Source organism: Monodon monoceros, unplaced genomic scaffold (genome assembly GCF_005190385.1).
Source record: "Monodon monoceros isolate NGI ecotype Baffin Bay Population unplaced genomic scaffold, NGI_Narwhal_1 Super_Scaffold_10, whole genome shotgun sequence".
Classification (NCBI taxonomy): Eukaryota; Metazoa; Chordata; class Mammalia; order Artiodactyla; family Monodontidae; genus Monodon; species Monodon monoceros.
The window spans coordinates 49,950,189-49,963,208 of record NW_021703766.1 but is presented as its reverse complement, the minus strand read 5'-3'; the positions used below and the strand labels follow the sequence as shown (position 1 = coordinate 49,963,208).

The 13,020-nt window shown below is 42.6% G+C and overlaps 1 protein-coding gene across 5 annotated transcripts in view; it reads right to left on the bottom strand.

Annotated features, from left to right (window-relative positions):
• The window catches only part of SAE1 (SUMO1 activating enzyme subunit 1), a 72,133-nt gene that overhangs the window by 32,402 nt on the left and 26,711 nt on the right, over positions 1-13,020 (bottom strand). For all 5 annotated transcript variants that reach the window (XM_029204575.1, XM_029204595.1, XM_029204586.1 and 2 more), the window contains one exon: positions 6,504-6,609. In XM_029204575.1, coding sequence (XP_029060408.1) covers positions 6,504-6,609 — 106 coding nt within the window. The remainder of the gene's footprint in view (positions 1-6,503; positions 6,610-13,020) is intronic.

Below are 13,020 nucleotides of genomic sequence, written 5' to 3'. Positions count from 1 at the left end.
ACCAGGCAAAAACCGTTAACAGCTTGGCTGGGAAGCTCTAATTCATCCGCTGTATTTACCAGACATTGTGCCTTCGGATTTCCATTTATTTCGGTCTTTACAAAATTCTCTTAATGGAAAAAATTTCAATTCCCTGGAAGACTGTAAAAGGCACCTGGGACAGTTCTTTGCTCAAAAAGATAAAAAGTTTTGGGAAGATGGAATTATGAAGTTGCCTGAAAAATGGCAGAAGGTAGTGGAACAAAAGGGTGAATACATTGTTCAATAAAGTTCTTGGTGAAAATGAAAAATGTGTCTTTTATTTTTACTTAAAAACCAAAGGTACTTTTTGGCCAACCCAGTAGAATGTTACCAATGTTTGACTTGAATAAGAAAATCAAGGCCACTTTTTAAATTATATCAATTTCACGTAGGAGCTGGGACCTGCGCTCAACTCTGGTAGTCCCCAAAGCCCGTCATTTTCCCTGACACAAGACTGCCCACTACTCTACTTGGACTACACTTCCATTGCTATGGCTGACCATCAAAACTGGCCGGGCGAAACTACAGTTAGACCTTAAGACAAACTGGAGGACATTTTGTTCAAATTCACGAAACAATTTCTAGAAAATTTAAAAAGAAATACACTTAAAATGGGTAAAATTTCTGGCATAAATCACACCTCAGTCAAGTTGTCAAAAGTACAAAAATTAAAAATACAGAGACACAAGGAGGAACTTTTATTTTATTAGAGTCACTGACTACCTAGAATGAGAAGAGATTTTAGAAACAGGCAGATAACAGTCCTATCACCTTACAGGTGAGGAAACAAAAGCCTAGCAGCAAACTGACTTACCTGACTCAAGTCGCAAAGACAGTTGACGGCAAGTATATTTGGCAAAAGGCAACTTCACGCGTTGGAAGCTACTATGCTCTCCTAGATAACCAATGAAGTCAAATTACAGGAGAATCTCACAGCTAGTTATATGAATGGCCCCACACCAAATCAAAAGAAGTATTTCTTTTCTTTTTTCTTTTTTTTTTTTTTTTTTTTGCGGTACGCGGGGCCTCTCACTGCTGTGGCCTCTTCCGTTGCAGAGCACAGGCTCCGGACGCGCAGGGTCAGTGGCCATGGCTCACGGGCCCAGCCGCTCCGCGGCATGTGAGATCTTCCCGGACCGGGGCACGAACCCGTGTCCCCTGCATCGGCAGGTGGACTCTGAACCACTGCACCACCAGGGAAGCCCCAAAAGAAGTATTTCGGAATATAAGAATAAGGTGATACCATACACAAAAATAATCTCAGAATGGATTAGAGACCTAAATATAAGACCGGACACTATAAAACTCTTAAGAGGAAAACATAGGAAGAACATTCTTTGACATAAATCACAGCAAGATCTTTTTTGATCCACCTCCTAGAGTAATGGAAATAAAAACAAAACAAAAAAAAACAAATGGGACCTCATGAAATTTAAAAGCTTTTGCACAGCAAAGGAAACCATAAACGAGACGAAAATACAACCCTCAGAATGGGAGAAAATATTTGCAAACAAATCAACGGACAAAGGATTAATCTCTAAAATATATAAACAGCTCATGCAGCTCAATATTAAAGAAACAAACAACCCAATCCAAAAATGGGCAGAAGACCTAAATATGTCTTTCTCCAAAGAAGACATACAGATGGCCAAGAAGCACATGAAAAGCTGCTCAATATCACTAGTTATTAGAGAAATGCATATCAAAACTACAATGAGGTATCACCTCACACCAGTTAGAATGGGCATCATCAGAAAATCTACAAACAACAAATGCTGGAGAGGGTGTGGAGAAAAGGGAACCCTCTTGCACTGTTGGTGGGAATGTAAATTGATACTGTCACTATGGAGAACAGTATGGAGGTTCCTTAAAAAACAAAAAATAGAATTACCATATGATCCAGCAATCCCACTACTGGGCATATACCCAGAGAAAAACCATAATTCAAAAAGACGCATGCACCCCAATGTTCATTGCAGCACTATTTACAATAGCCAGGTCATGGAAGCCACCTAAATGCCCATCGACAGACGAATGGATAAAGAAGATGTGGTACATATACACAATGGACTATTACTCAGCCATAAAAAGGAACGAAACTGGGTCATTTGTTGAGATGTGGATGGATCTAGAGACTGTCATACAGAGTGAAGTAGGTCAGAAAAAGAAAAACAAATATCGTATATTAACGCATGTATGTGGAACCTAGAAAAATGATACAGATGAACCGGTTTGCAGGGCAGAAGTTGAGACACAGATGTAGAGAACAAACGTATGGACACCAAGGAGGGAAAGCCGTTGGGGGGTGGCGATGGTGGTGTGATGAATTGGGCGATTGGGATTGACATGTATACAGTGATGTGTATAAAATTAAGGACTAATAAGAACTTGCTGTATAAAAAAATAAATAAAATAAAATTCAAAAATTAAAAAAAAAGAAAGAATAAGGTGATATACTCAGAAAGTCAGCTTAATACTTACAAGCTGAATTCTGGCAGAAGTCTAAGCTGCCGGCAGGACCCAGGGAAAGAGATCACGAGAGCCATTTCCCTCTACTTCCAGAAGCTTAGTCCCGTCCCTAGTCAAAGGAGTTAATCAAATATACACCAAGAGCAAAACTCCCAGACAGCAAAGCAGGCCCTCATGCTCATTGAATTTGGAACACTCCTTATACTTCCAGTTGCAGCACCTCTGGAAAGACACACAGGGCTCAAAACGACCCAAGAGGGCAAAAAAAATATCATCAGGAATATGCATATGACGCCACGCAAGAAAAGTTAGGACATGTCATCTGCTACAAAGAGAAAAGCCCAGGAAAGGCTATGTTGGATATCCAAAAAACTCAGGAAGAACACTGGGGATGGTGTGAAAAGAACTAGATCCTGGAAGAATCAGGAGACTTGGGTTTTAGGACTAGGCCACGGGGAGTCACTTCCCTTCTAGGCCTCATTCTTATAAGGAGAGAGTTAGCTTAATTTGTATTTGTATGCCAAATCAGAGAGGGAACTGCAGGCAGTGCTGTTTAAAGGATCCCAAGGCTATGAGAAAAGTGGCTGGCCAATGATAAGGCCTTATTAGCCACGTCTGCCACAGGTAAGGGATGGAGGGGAGAGTGGGAAGCGCACAGCTGCCAGCCTTGGTCTAGACGGTATGATATGTGGGGCTGCCTCCTTTTAAAATTCTCTATTACAGGGACACTTCCCTGGTGGTGCACTGGTTAAGAATTCACCTGTCGGGCTTCCCTGGTGGCGCAATGGTTGAGAGTCCGCCTGCCGATGCAGGGGATGCAAGTTCGTGCCCCGGTCCGGGAAGATCCCACATGCCGCGGAGTGGCTGGGCCCATGACCCATGGCCACTGAGCCTGCGCGTCCGGAGCCTGTGCTCCGCAACAAGAGAGGCCACAACAGTGAGAGGCCCGCATACCGCAAAAAAAAAAAAAAAAGAAAAAAAAAGAAAATTTACCTGTCAACTCAAGGGACACAGGTTCGATCCCTGGTCCGGGAAGATCCCACATGGCCGCGGAGCAACTAAGCCCATGCGCCACAACTACTGAGCCTGCGCACCTAGAGCCTGTGCTCTGCAACAAGAGAAGCCATTGCAATAAGAAGTCCACACATCACAACGAAGAGTAGCCCCCACTCGCCACAACTAGAGAAAGCTAGCGCATAGCAATGAAGACCCAACGCAGCCAAAAATAAATAAATAAAATAAATAAATTTATATTATATTTAAAAAGCCTGCAAAAAAAAAATTCTCTATTACAAAACTATACACATAAAAATGGTTAAGATGGTAAACTTTATGGTATGTGGTTTTTACCATAATAAAGAAATATTCATAATTAATATGACTATTAATTATGAAGGTTTTTTAATTAATTTTTATTGGAGTATAGTTGCTTTATGAACATAGTTTCAATCACCAAATCCTAAGCCCTGGAACTTGAAACTAAAAAGATAATTAGTACCATTTAGAAAGAGAAGTAAACCAGTGTAAAGCAATTATACTCCAATAAAGACGTTAAAAAAATTTTTTTAAATTAAAAATAAAAAAATTTTTAAAAAATAAAAAAGAAAAGAGAAGTAAACATATGGAGTATATTATCCAACAAAGTGTCACAGGCAAAAAACTAAAATCCAATAGGATTGCTGCTATGATAATACTTACTCAAGTATGGAATTAAGGGTAAATTGAGGGACTTACCTGGTGGTGCAGTGGTTAGGAATCCGCCTGCCAATGCAGGGAACGCGGGTTTAAGCCCTCCTCTGAGAAGATCCCACATGCCGCGGAGCAACCAAGCCCACGCACCACAACTACCGAGCCTGAGCTCTAGAACCCGCGAACCACAACTGCTGAGCCCGCGTGCCACAACTACTGAAGCCCGTGTGCCTAGAGCCCATGCTCTGCAACAAGAGAAGCCACTGCAATGAGAAGCCCGCGCACTGTAATGAAGAGAAGCCCCCGTTCACTGCAACTAGAGAAAGCCTGCGTGCAGCAACGAAGACCCAACACAGCCAAAAAAATTTTTTTAAATAAACAAATTTTTTTAGAAAAGGGTAAATTGAGTCAATCCTAAAATTCTACTACACAGTTGCGAAGTACCTCCCACCTCCAAGCACATAACTATATTAGGTCTCTAGGACTTGCTGTGTGCTAAGCCCCTTGCGTGTGTGTCATGCAAGCCTCACAAAAGCCCTCTGAGGCAAGCGCTATTAACACCCCCATGGTCAGAGGGGAATCTGAGGGACCCTCAGGGAATTTAAGTCTGTGGCTCAACATCACTCACCTAAGAAAATGACAGCGCCGGGACTGAAAGGCAGGTCTGTTTTGATTCCAGAGCACTAGTTCTGAACTGTGTACAACGGCCTGCCATCTGGGTCACAATATTAAAGCTCCTGCTTCTGCCTCGCGACCTGTCTACTCCCCAGCCCCTTGTAACTTCTGATAGTGATGGTCAGCAGAATCCATCTGGATTCAATAAACACTTTCCCCCACACTGTCTCCAGGCCATTAGTTTTGCCTCCCCATCTCAATGATGGGCTCCTGAGGGCAGGGGTGGCCACATGCCTGTGTCTTCATCAATCTGTACCTTTTAAAACGCCTGTAAGTGGGGGTACAGCAGCTGCTTCATGTGAATGTGGTGAGGATCCAACGAGCTAATACCCGCAGAGCACTGAGAATGGAGCCCGGATGCTTTCATTACCTGGGACCTCTCACAGTATTTAATTAATTAGACTTCAAAGACCTGGGCTGCTCTTTTGCCATCTGCATTCTGCGTCCTCAGGCAAAACACGGGCCTCTCTGGGACTCTGTCTCTTCATCCCAAGAAACCAAACTGCGGATAATTCCCACCTTGTCCACCTCATAAGGGAGCTGTGATGATGAGATGGACAAGAAAATACTCTGGAAACTGCAGAGGGTTAGATCGGGGCTTCTCAACCTCAGCACTATCGACACTGGCAGCCAGATAACTCTTGTCGTGGGGGGGCTATCTTGTGCCGTGTGTCATAAGATATTAAACAACATCCCTGCCCTCTCCCCATCCCACCCCCAGTCATAACAACCAAAAATGTCTCCAGACACTGCCAGTGTTCCCTGGAGGACAAGACTGCCCCTGGCTGAGAGAATCCCCAGGTTATGGTAAACTCAAATACTGGTTGACTCCTTTTATAAGCAGCAGTTAGAAACGCTCAGGCTATACCCCAAACCTTTCCAAATTAATAGCTGTTTACTGAGGGCTTTCTATGTGCCAACATGGGCGGGGGGAAGCTGGGAAGCACATCCCCAAAAGTACGGAAATGTCGAGGTGACTTTTTTTGCTCTTTTTCTGGTATTTTCTATAACAAATATGGCTTATTTTTACACTATTAACAAACCGATGTTATTTATACACTTACTTGGCTTACTGTGAGAACACGAGTAACCTTAATCTCTCTGTGCTCAGTTTCCTTGTCTGTGAAGTAGGAATAGTAATAGTATCAACTCCCAACGGCTCTTGCGAGTAAGCACTCAATGTTTGTGATTATTATTATAAAAATAATATTAAAAAATAAAAGCGCCAGGCACAAGAACACTAAGACGCCAACCAACACCTCGCTGATGCTCCCTGAACACCAGCCACGATGGCGCGAGCGGGGAAAAAGACTTCAGGAGAGGAAGACTGGTTTTAAGGCCCAGGAAGAAGTCTGAAGAGGGAAAGCAGTGATGAAAAGAGCTTGATTTATGGCACTGTTATCTCAGGCTCAACTTTAGAGGGCAGTTCACTTCAACAAATAATTAAAAAAGCAAAAATCGTTAAGAAACCAGAGCTCAGTGACAGGCCTCCTCTCCATTCACTCTGTTGTTCTAAGAGGCCACTGAGAACCAGCTAAGGGGGAACTCCACTCGCGGCAAACCTCAAGAAACCTTCTGGCCCCTGCAGCCACATCTGCAGAAATCAAAGCACAAATCGCCCGCTGGGAAGCTCTGCTTCCAGTCCTCACCTTGAAGGAGAAAGTAATCTGGAGTTGTGCGCTTGAGAGCTGCCTTTGCTTTATCACTGCTCCAGTCCACTTCCAGCGCTTCTTTGATGGAGCAGAAGACCACCTTCTGTTGAAAAAAGACGAAATTGCTTAGGGATAAAATATGTTGGCTTTAAATCACAAGGCAGTAACTCTTCACCATTTCTAGGAGAAATGTCATTCTTTAAGGTTTACTGTTCTTTAAAAGAAGCTGAGGCCCATTCAAATCCAATAAATGTTTATTGAGCACTTACTGTGTGTTCCTCTGGGCACTGGGGACACAGAAATCAATGACATGTACTCCCTGCACTGAAGAAAAACAGAGCAAAGCTAAAGACCTAGTTCCATTCTGGCTCTTTCTTGAACTCTGGTGATTTACGCCACGGAAATACCTTCATAAGTGACCAAGAATGTGTATCTAAAGATATTCAATAAATTTTCTTTGTATTAGTAAACAGAAACAAACAACAATATTCATAAATAACAGAGAAGAAAAACAAGCAAAGGGGATGGAATGAAACCTCCAGGCTGTGGAAATGGAAATGGCATTTGCAAAAGCTCTGTGGTAGGAGGAAATATGGTTGAAACCTATTAAGCTAAATCAAATTTTCTCAAAAAAATGCCAAGAGACAACTATATTTTTAAATATAAACAACTAAATATGAATGAGAAAATGGTTTTCCTTTCCCTTTCCTAAACAATTAAGTCCAAAAGCCATTTGCTGAGACTGAGGAAGGGCAGGGAAACTGTGTGTGTGTGGAGGGGCTAGGTGGCCTGGTTGGAGGGGACAGAGCAGGGCAGGGTAAGAAGGGCATCCCCAAGGGCAGCAACAGGAGACTGATTATATCCAAGGACTTGATGCAACAAGAAATTACATTGAGAATCTGGGGAGCCAGGTTTCTCACTGTCAGAGAAGAAGAGAATTAGAAATATGGAAAAGGAGAAAAGGAGAATGAAGCCTGTGGTGAGAGTTATCGGCATGAACTCGTTTTCTATATATATAGGCAGATAAAAAAATAAATGTAGATGCAAGTGTTTGTATGTGTACACATACAAATATTTACCTGCTGTGTCCACTGAGAAGGTCTAAAAGCAATGATACTCTGATAGCAATGAGCACATCTAACACCTAGATTTTGGTTTCTAATCACCTCTAAGAGAAACATTTCTCCTTGGAGATATGACTGATTTCAAAACTGGGGCAGCAGGAACACAAGAAGAGCCTGAAACAAGGAAAGTCCTCAAAGAATGATGGGCCATGTCAAGAGGTAATAGGAGCCAGCTTAAAGAAGCTTCCACTGGTCAAATTTGAGGATAAATATACTAAAACAATTTGAGGATAAAAATAGATTATAATACTTTAAGTAAACTATAATCCATTAGTCCACAGACCTACAATTAACTAATTAATAAAGTTTGATAGGAATGGGGTATTTACATATTTTCAAAATACCCCTCTACAGAATACCTATTAGTCACACAGGGAAAAAAAACTGTTTTCAAAGGAGCAGTCTGGCAAACAATCTTACTCATGATCAAAGTTAACATTACCAGTAAAGGGGCATGTGATAACCATGCACCAGACCACAGGATGCAATGAGAAGCATCCATGTTGTGATATTTTTGCCAAAGATGTGTAGCTAGAGTTTAATCACGAGGGAACATCAGATGAACCTAAACTAAGGGACATTTTACAAAATAACTGGCTTAGCAACCTTCAGGTGTCATGAAAATCTAGATGCACACATGATTCTGAACTGGATCCTTTTGCTGTTAAGGACATGATTGGAACAACTAGTAAAGCTTGAATGGGGTCTGAGGATTAGATGGCAGCGACGTACCCATGTGTATTTCCTGATTTTGATGGTTGGTTTCTGATTAAGGAGAATGCCTTGTTTGAGAAAATACAGACTGAAATATTTGGGAATAAGGTGGTAGCACCTTACTCTCAAATTTTTGTCAGTACTAGCTACTTTTACCAAGTTTAAGATGGTATATGTGTGTAAGTGTATAAATAATTTCAAACTTACAGAGCTGTGTGTCTTTCTTCCTGTCTTCTCTACACACACACACACACACACCCCCACACACACACCAGATATTTTAAAAATAAAAGAGAAAAAAGACAACAAAGGTACAATTTAGCAGGCTAAGTGAACCAAGATCTATCAGCTACCAGGCAGCTTGCTGAAGACCGTAATGGATTTGAAAGATGAAAAGTTCAAATTGCTGGTGAAGATAAAACAGTGTGGTTTTCAAGGTGGCTTTCTGCCTCCCCGTAATCACTCCTTTGGGGTCTGGATCCATTGTAAAAGCTAGCATACAAGATGTTCGTACTGCCCTCAAACCTTTTGGTCAATGGGTCTGTTTGACCTTAACAGATAAGTCACGTAGTTAGCGGAGTGACGTTTAGTGCCTGATACAGACTTGCCAGACCCTTCTTAACAAGTCTTACAATGCAGATCAAGCCATCAGCAGTATGGTCTGGAAATGCCATCACAAGAAGAAAAGTCTTAACCAGGTTTCAGAAACTACCAAGATCTTAATTCAGAAATTTTGTAGTTTGTCTGGCAAAGACCAATGCTAAGAATCCACTGATTCGTTAGGCCATTATATGACAAATACAGGGAAGGGAAAAAAGTTGTTTTTACAGTCTTAGTCCCAGGCAGGCCCACTGCTAACACTTTCAGGGCCTGAGGGTAAGAGTACAAATGAAAACCCATGTCTACATATTTAGTCATAAATCACACTAATAAGTTATTAAGTATATTATATTCTCCTGCGTTGACAAATAAACCTTCTTCATAACCACCTGGAAGGCCAGGCTCAAATCTGGAATTCTCACACTCCTTGGGAGTACTGTGCCAGAACGAGATACCCTGGGAAGGCCGCACCCGCACCCTTTCCCCGCTCTGGCTCTGACTCAAAATGCAAGGGGCTTTGCACTTAACTTTGCAAAAGGCTTTGCCCATCCTTCCCCCACAAAACATCCACCCCTCAGGCCTAGGCATGCAGACATTGTGGCAAAGTCTGTACTCCAGAGGCAGATCAGGGAAGAAGCCCACAAAAGCCCGGGAAGTAGCCTGGGGTTATCTGGGCAGGAGATTCCAGGGGTCCAGGTATCCAGAGTGTGGTCTAGAACTGGAGGAAGGCTACAAGATCCAGGCAGGTGCAGCTCCTTCATCCCATGGGATCCTTACCCTGTGAGGGGAATGGCTGGAGGAAGGCCAGAGTGGGACCTTCTATAGCACCAGGGCCAAGGATAGAGGCCCCTTTCCCTCCTCAACTCTAAGGGCAGAATTAGACTCAGTTCTGCCACTAACTTGTGACCTTAGGCAAATGAATTAACCTCTCTTGGGCCTGTCAGTGGCTGACAACTTTTAGAGAAGTTTCCTGGTATCTGAGGAGGAGACCCCCTGTGGCCTTGTCTTTAATGTGTACCAGCCCTCCAGCCACAGGTGACAAAGCCAGGGGTGGACACATGTCCCAAGCCAGACCCATCAGATTGTTTCTCCTGGGAATCGTGAGTATGAAAGTTGGAAATGGAGACACATTAATGTCAGAGCTCTAAAGAGAAAGGCCAAACCCCTGCTGCCTCCGAGGCTCCCCAGCTGCCCTGGTCTTTCCCCTTCTCAGATCACAGGAGCTACTCCATGCTTCTTGTGCTACTCCAGCCTGCCTTCAATTAACGCCCCCTTTTCTGGTTCAAGGTACCCAAAGTCTACTATCATGGCTCATAACTATTAAAAATAAAACAAAACTTAACCAAGCTGCCTATCTGTAGTAGCACAGATGCAAAAGGTGGTGCTTGCCTTACCGACCTCACTGGCATTGAGTTTATAAAAAGCCCGCTCAACGGTGCTTTCAAGGAATGAAGAGCCTTTCAGATGAAGCAGCCGGCAGTGCCTGCCAGGTAGTAGCATCCACCACCCCCCTGAATGAAGGTAACTTTCACACCTCACTCATCCCTCCCGCTCCTCCATGCCCTTGGCTCATGGATCCCTCTGCCTCGAACGCCTAACCCACTCCCCTCCACTGTCCATTTTCTCCCCTGACAATTCTGGGCCTTGAGGATTTCATTTCAATCTGAGAGTCTAGTTAAGACTAATAATAAGCCCTCTCACACCGTTAACTGATCCCCTCTCCTCAGATGGGTAGCAGCTTCCTGAGGCAGGGACCACAGTGAAAGGCACAGCACTGAATGGACTAGATTTTCAATAAATACCCCTGAGCTGACAGGACCTACCTGCTTTTCATTTGCCGAAAAGCCCAACAATAAATATAAAGATGAATTCTCCACACAGTCTATCAGCTATCAAATTAAGGGGTTGTGCTGGGCCATTTAGAATAGTGGGAGACTGCAATAACCTCTGTGCAACAGGAAACTGGCTCAATAGATCATGGCAAGGCAAAAGGGGGAAGACCGACACACACAGCCATTCAAAATCATGTTCTCCAATTGTACGCCAACTATATGTCAATAAAAAAATAAATAGACTAGAACAGAATCATGCTCTCCAAAGTAGACATAAAGATTTGAGGAGTGCTTATGAAAATATATGGAGTGAAAAAAGGAAAAGACAATACATATGTATGTCATATATTACATTAGATCATTATACATGTCTTGCATGTACTAATATATATTAATTAGTGCTCTAATTTATTATGTACATGCATAAAAAGAATACTGACATCACTGGGTAACAGGGTTCACATTTTCTCAACTTGTTCTGTATTTTCCACATTTGGGACTTGTGAACCTACTTTACTTTTTAGATCAGGCTGAACATCTATAACAAGTGATACAGATCTGGATGTAAAGCTGAATGTAAATCAGAATTGAAACAACTTTCAAACTACAGATTTCTAGGTCTAATTTCCACACCTACTCATGGGAGACTATAGTTTTCAAAAGCATATTAACGACTGACAACCACAACCCGAGACAGTTTTCACACTCTGCAGAGTGGCAAAAGAGCCTGAAGTTACAAATGTTACTGTTGCATGCTGCTGGGTTTGGAATGTAAATTGAGGAAACTACTTGAGAGCTAGTTTTCGGGGTCTGGTAAAGTTGAAGATGTGCACATCCTAAATCTCCTATATCCTAGAGAAATCACACACTTACCCAAGGAGATTATCTACACACACACACACACACACAAAATGACTGCAGCACAATTTGTAAGAGCAAAACCTTATATACCTAAATGCCCATTAATAGGAGAATAAATAAATAGTAATGTTTTCACACAACAAATACTCTATGGTCAAAACAAAAACAAAACAAACAAACAAAAAAAACTGCAGTGCTTGCTGTCCAAGAGAACTTGCAATGATGACAAGAACATTCTGCATGCTGGTGCTTTGCAATATGGCTGCCACCAGCCACCTGTGGTTACTGAGCATGTGAAATGTGGCTGGTGAGACTGAAGAACTGAATTTTTAATTTAATTTCAATTTCATTAATTTTAATTTAAATAGCCACATGCGGCTGGTGGCGACCATAATGGACAGCAAAGCCCCAGAACCACACACAAACACAGATGGCCTCACAAACGCAAAGCTGCTCTTAAGAAGCACAAGGCAGCAAACATAAAACGCAAAACCGACTTTTAAGAAGTTAAAAAGCACACCAAACAATTCTATGTTACTTGGAAAAACAAACACGTGCAGTGAGAAGAAATGCCCAGAATAAGAACCACGACTGACGACAGTGGGTGCTCATGCTGGCGAGCGATAACCAGGGGGCCTCGATCACATCAGTAATGTTTTATGCTTTAAACTGGGTGGTGGGTACATGGTGACTAGCTCTACCATTCTTAATTTCATTTTTAATTTATACCTACAACACCACCTAATAAGCTTTATTCCACTGTTTAGATTTACAAACACATGACAAAACACCATGCCAAGCAGGGCTATATCCACCCCTCCTGGATACCTTATTAAATCCACACAAATGTACCAGCAGCCCTGAGAAGACAGAGAAAGAACACCCAGATTGGTACAACAGTACTGGGAACGTTTTGGTTTTTAAGTTGGATAGTATTTGTTTTACCATTATGTTCCATAACTTGCAATGATGTCGCGTGATTTTTGTATATTGAATATCTCTCTCTCACTCTCACACACACACATACACACAAGACTAGACTGTGCTGTGATGATGGGAGGGACTCCTCTTCCTCATCCGTAGAGCCAAGAAACTTCTCTCAGGCGAGACAAGGCACCACCAGCACCCACCCCACACTCCACAACTGTCCTACCTGCAAAACCTACTATCAGCAGTCCACCAAATTCTCTGCGATTTGCACCCTGCACCTCCCTGCCTGCTCCCCTCCCCCGAACCAAGTGATTCTCTGACAATTTAGTTTTGAACCTCTCTGGCCTGCAGGTTCTGGTCTAGGCAACCCAATGACTTACGTCTACATATTCCTAGCCAAGAACCTTCTCTTCTTTAAAAGTCTGTTCTCTCAGCTCAGCTCAAATAACCTAA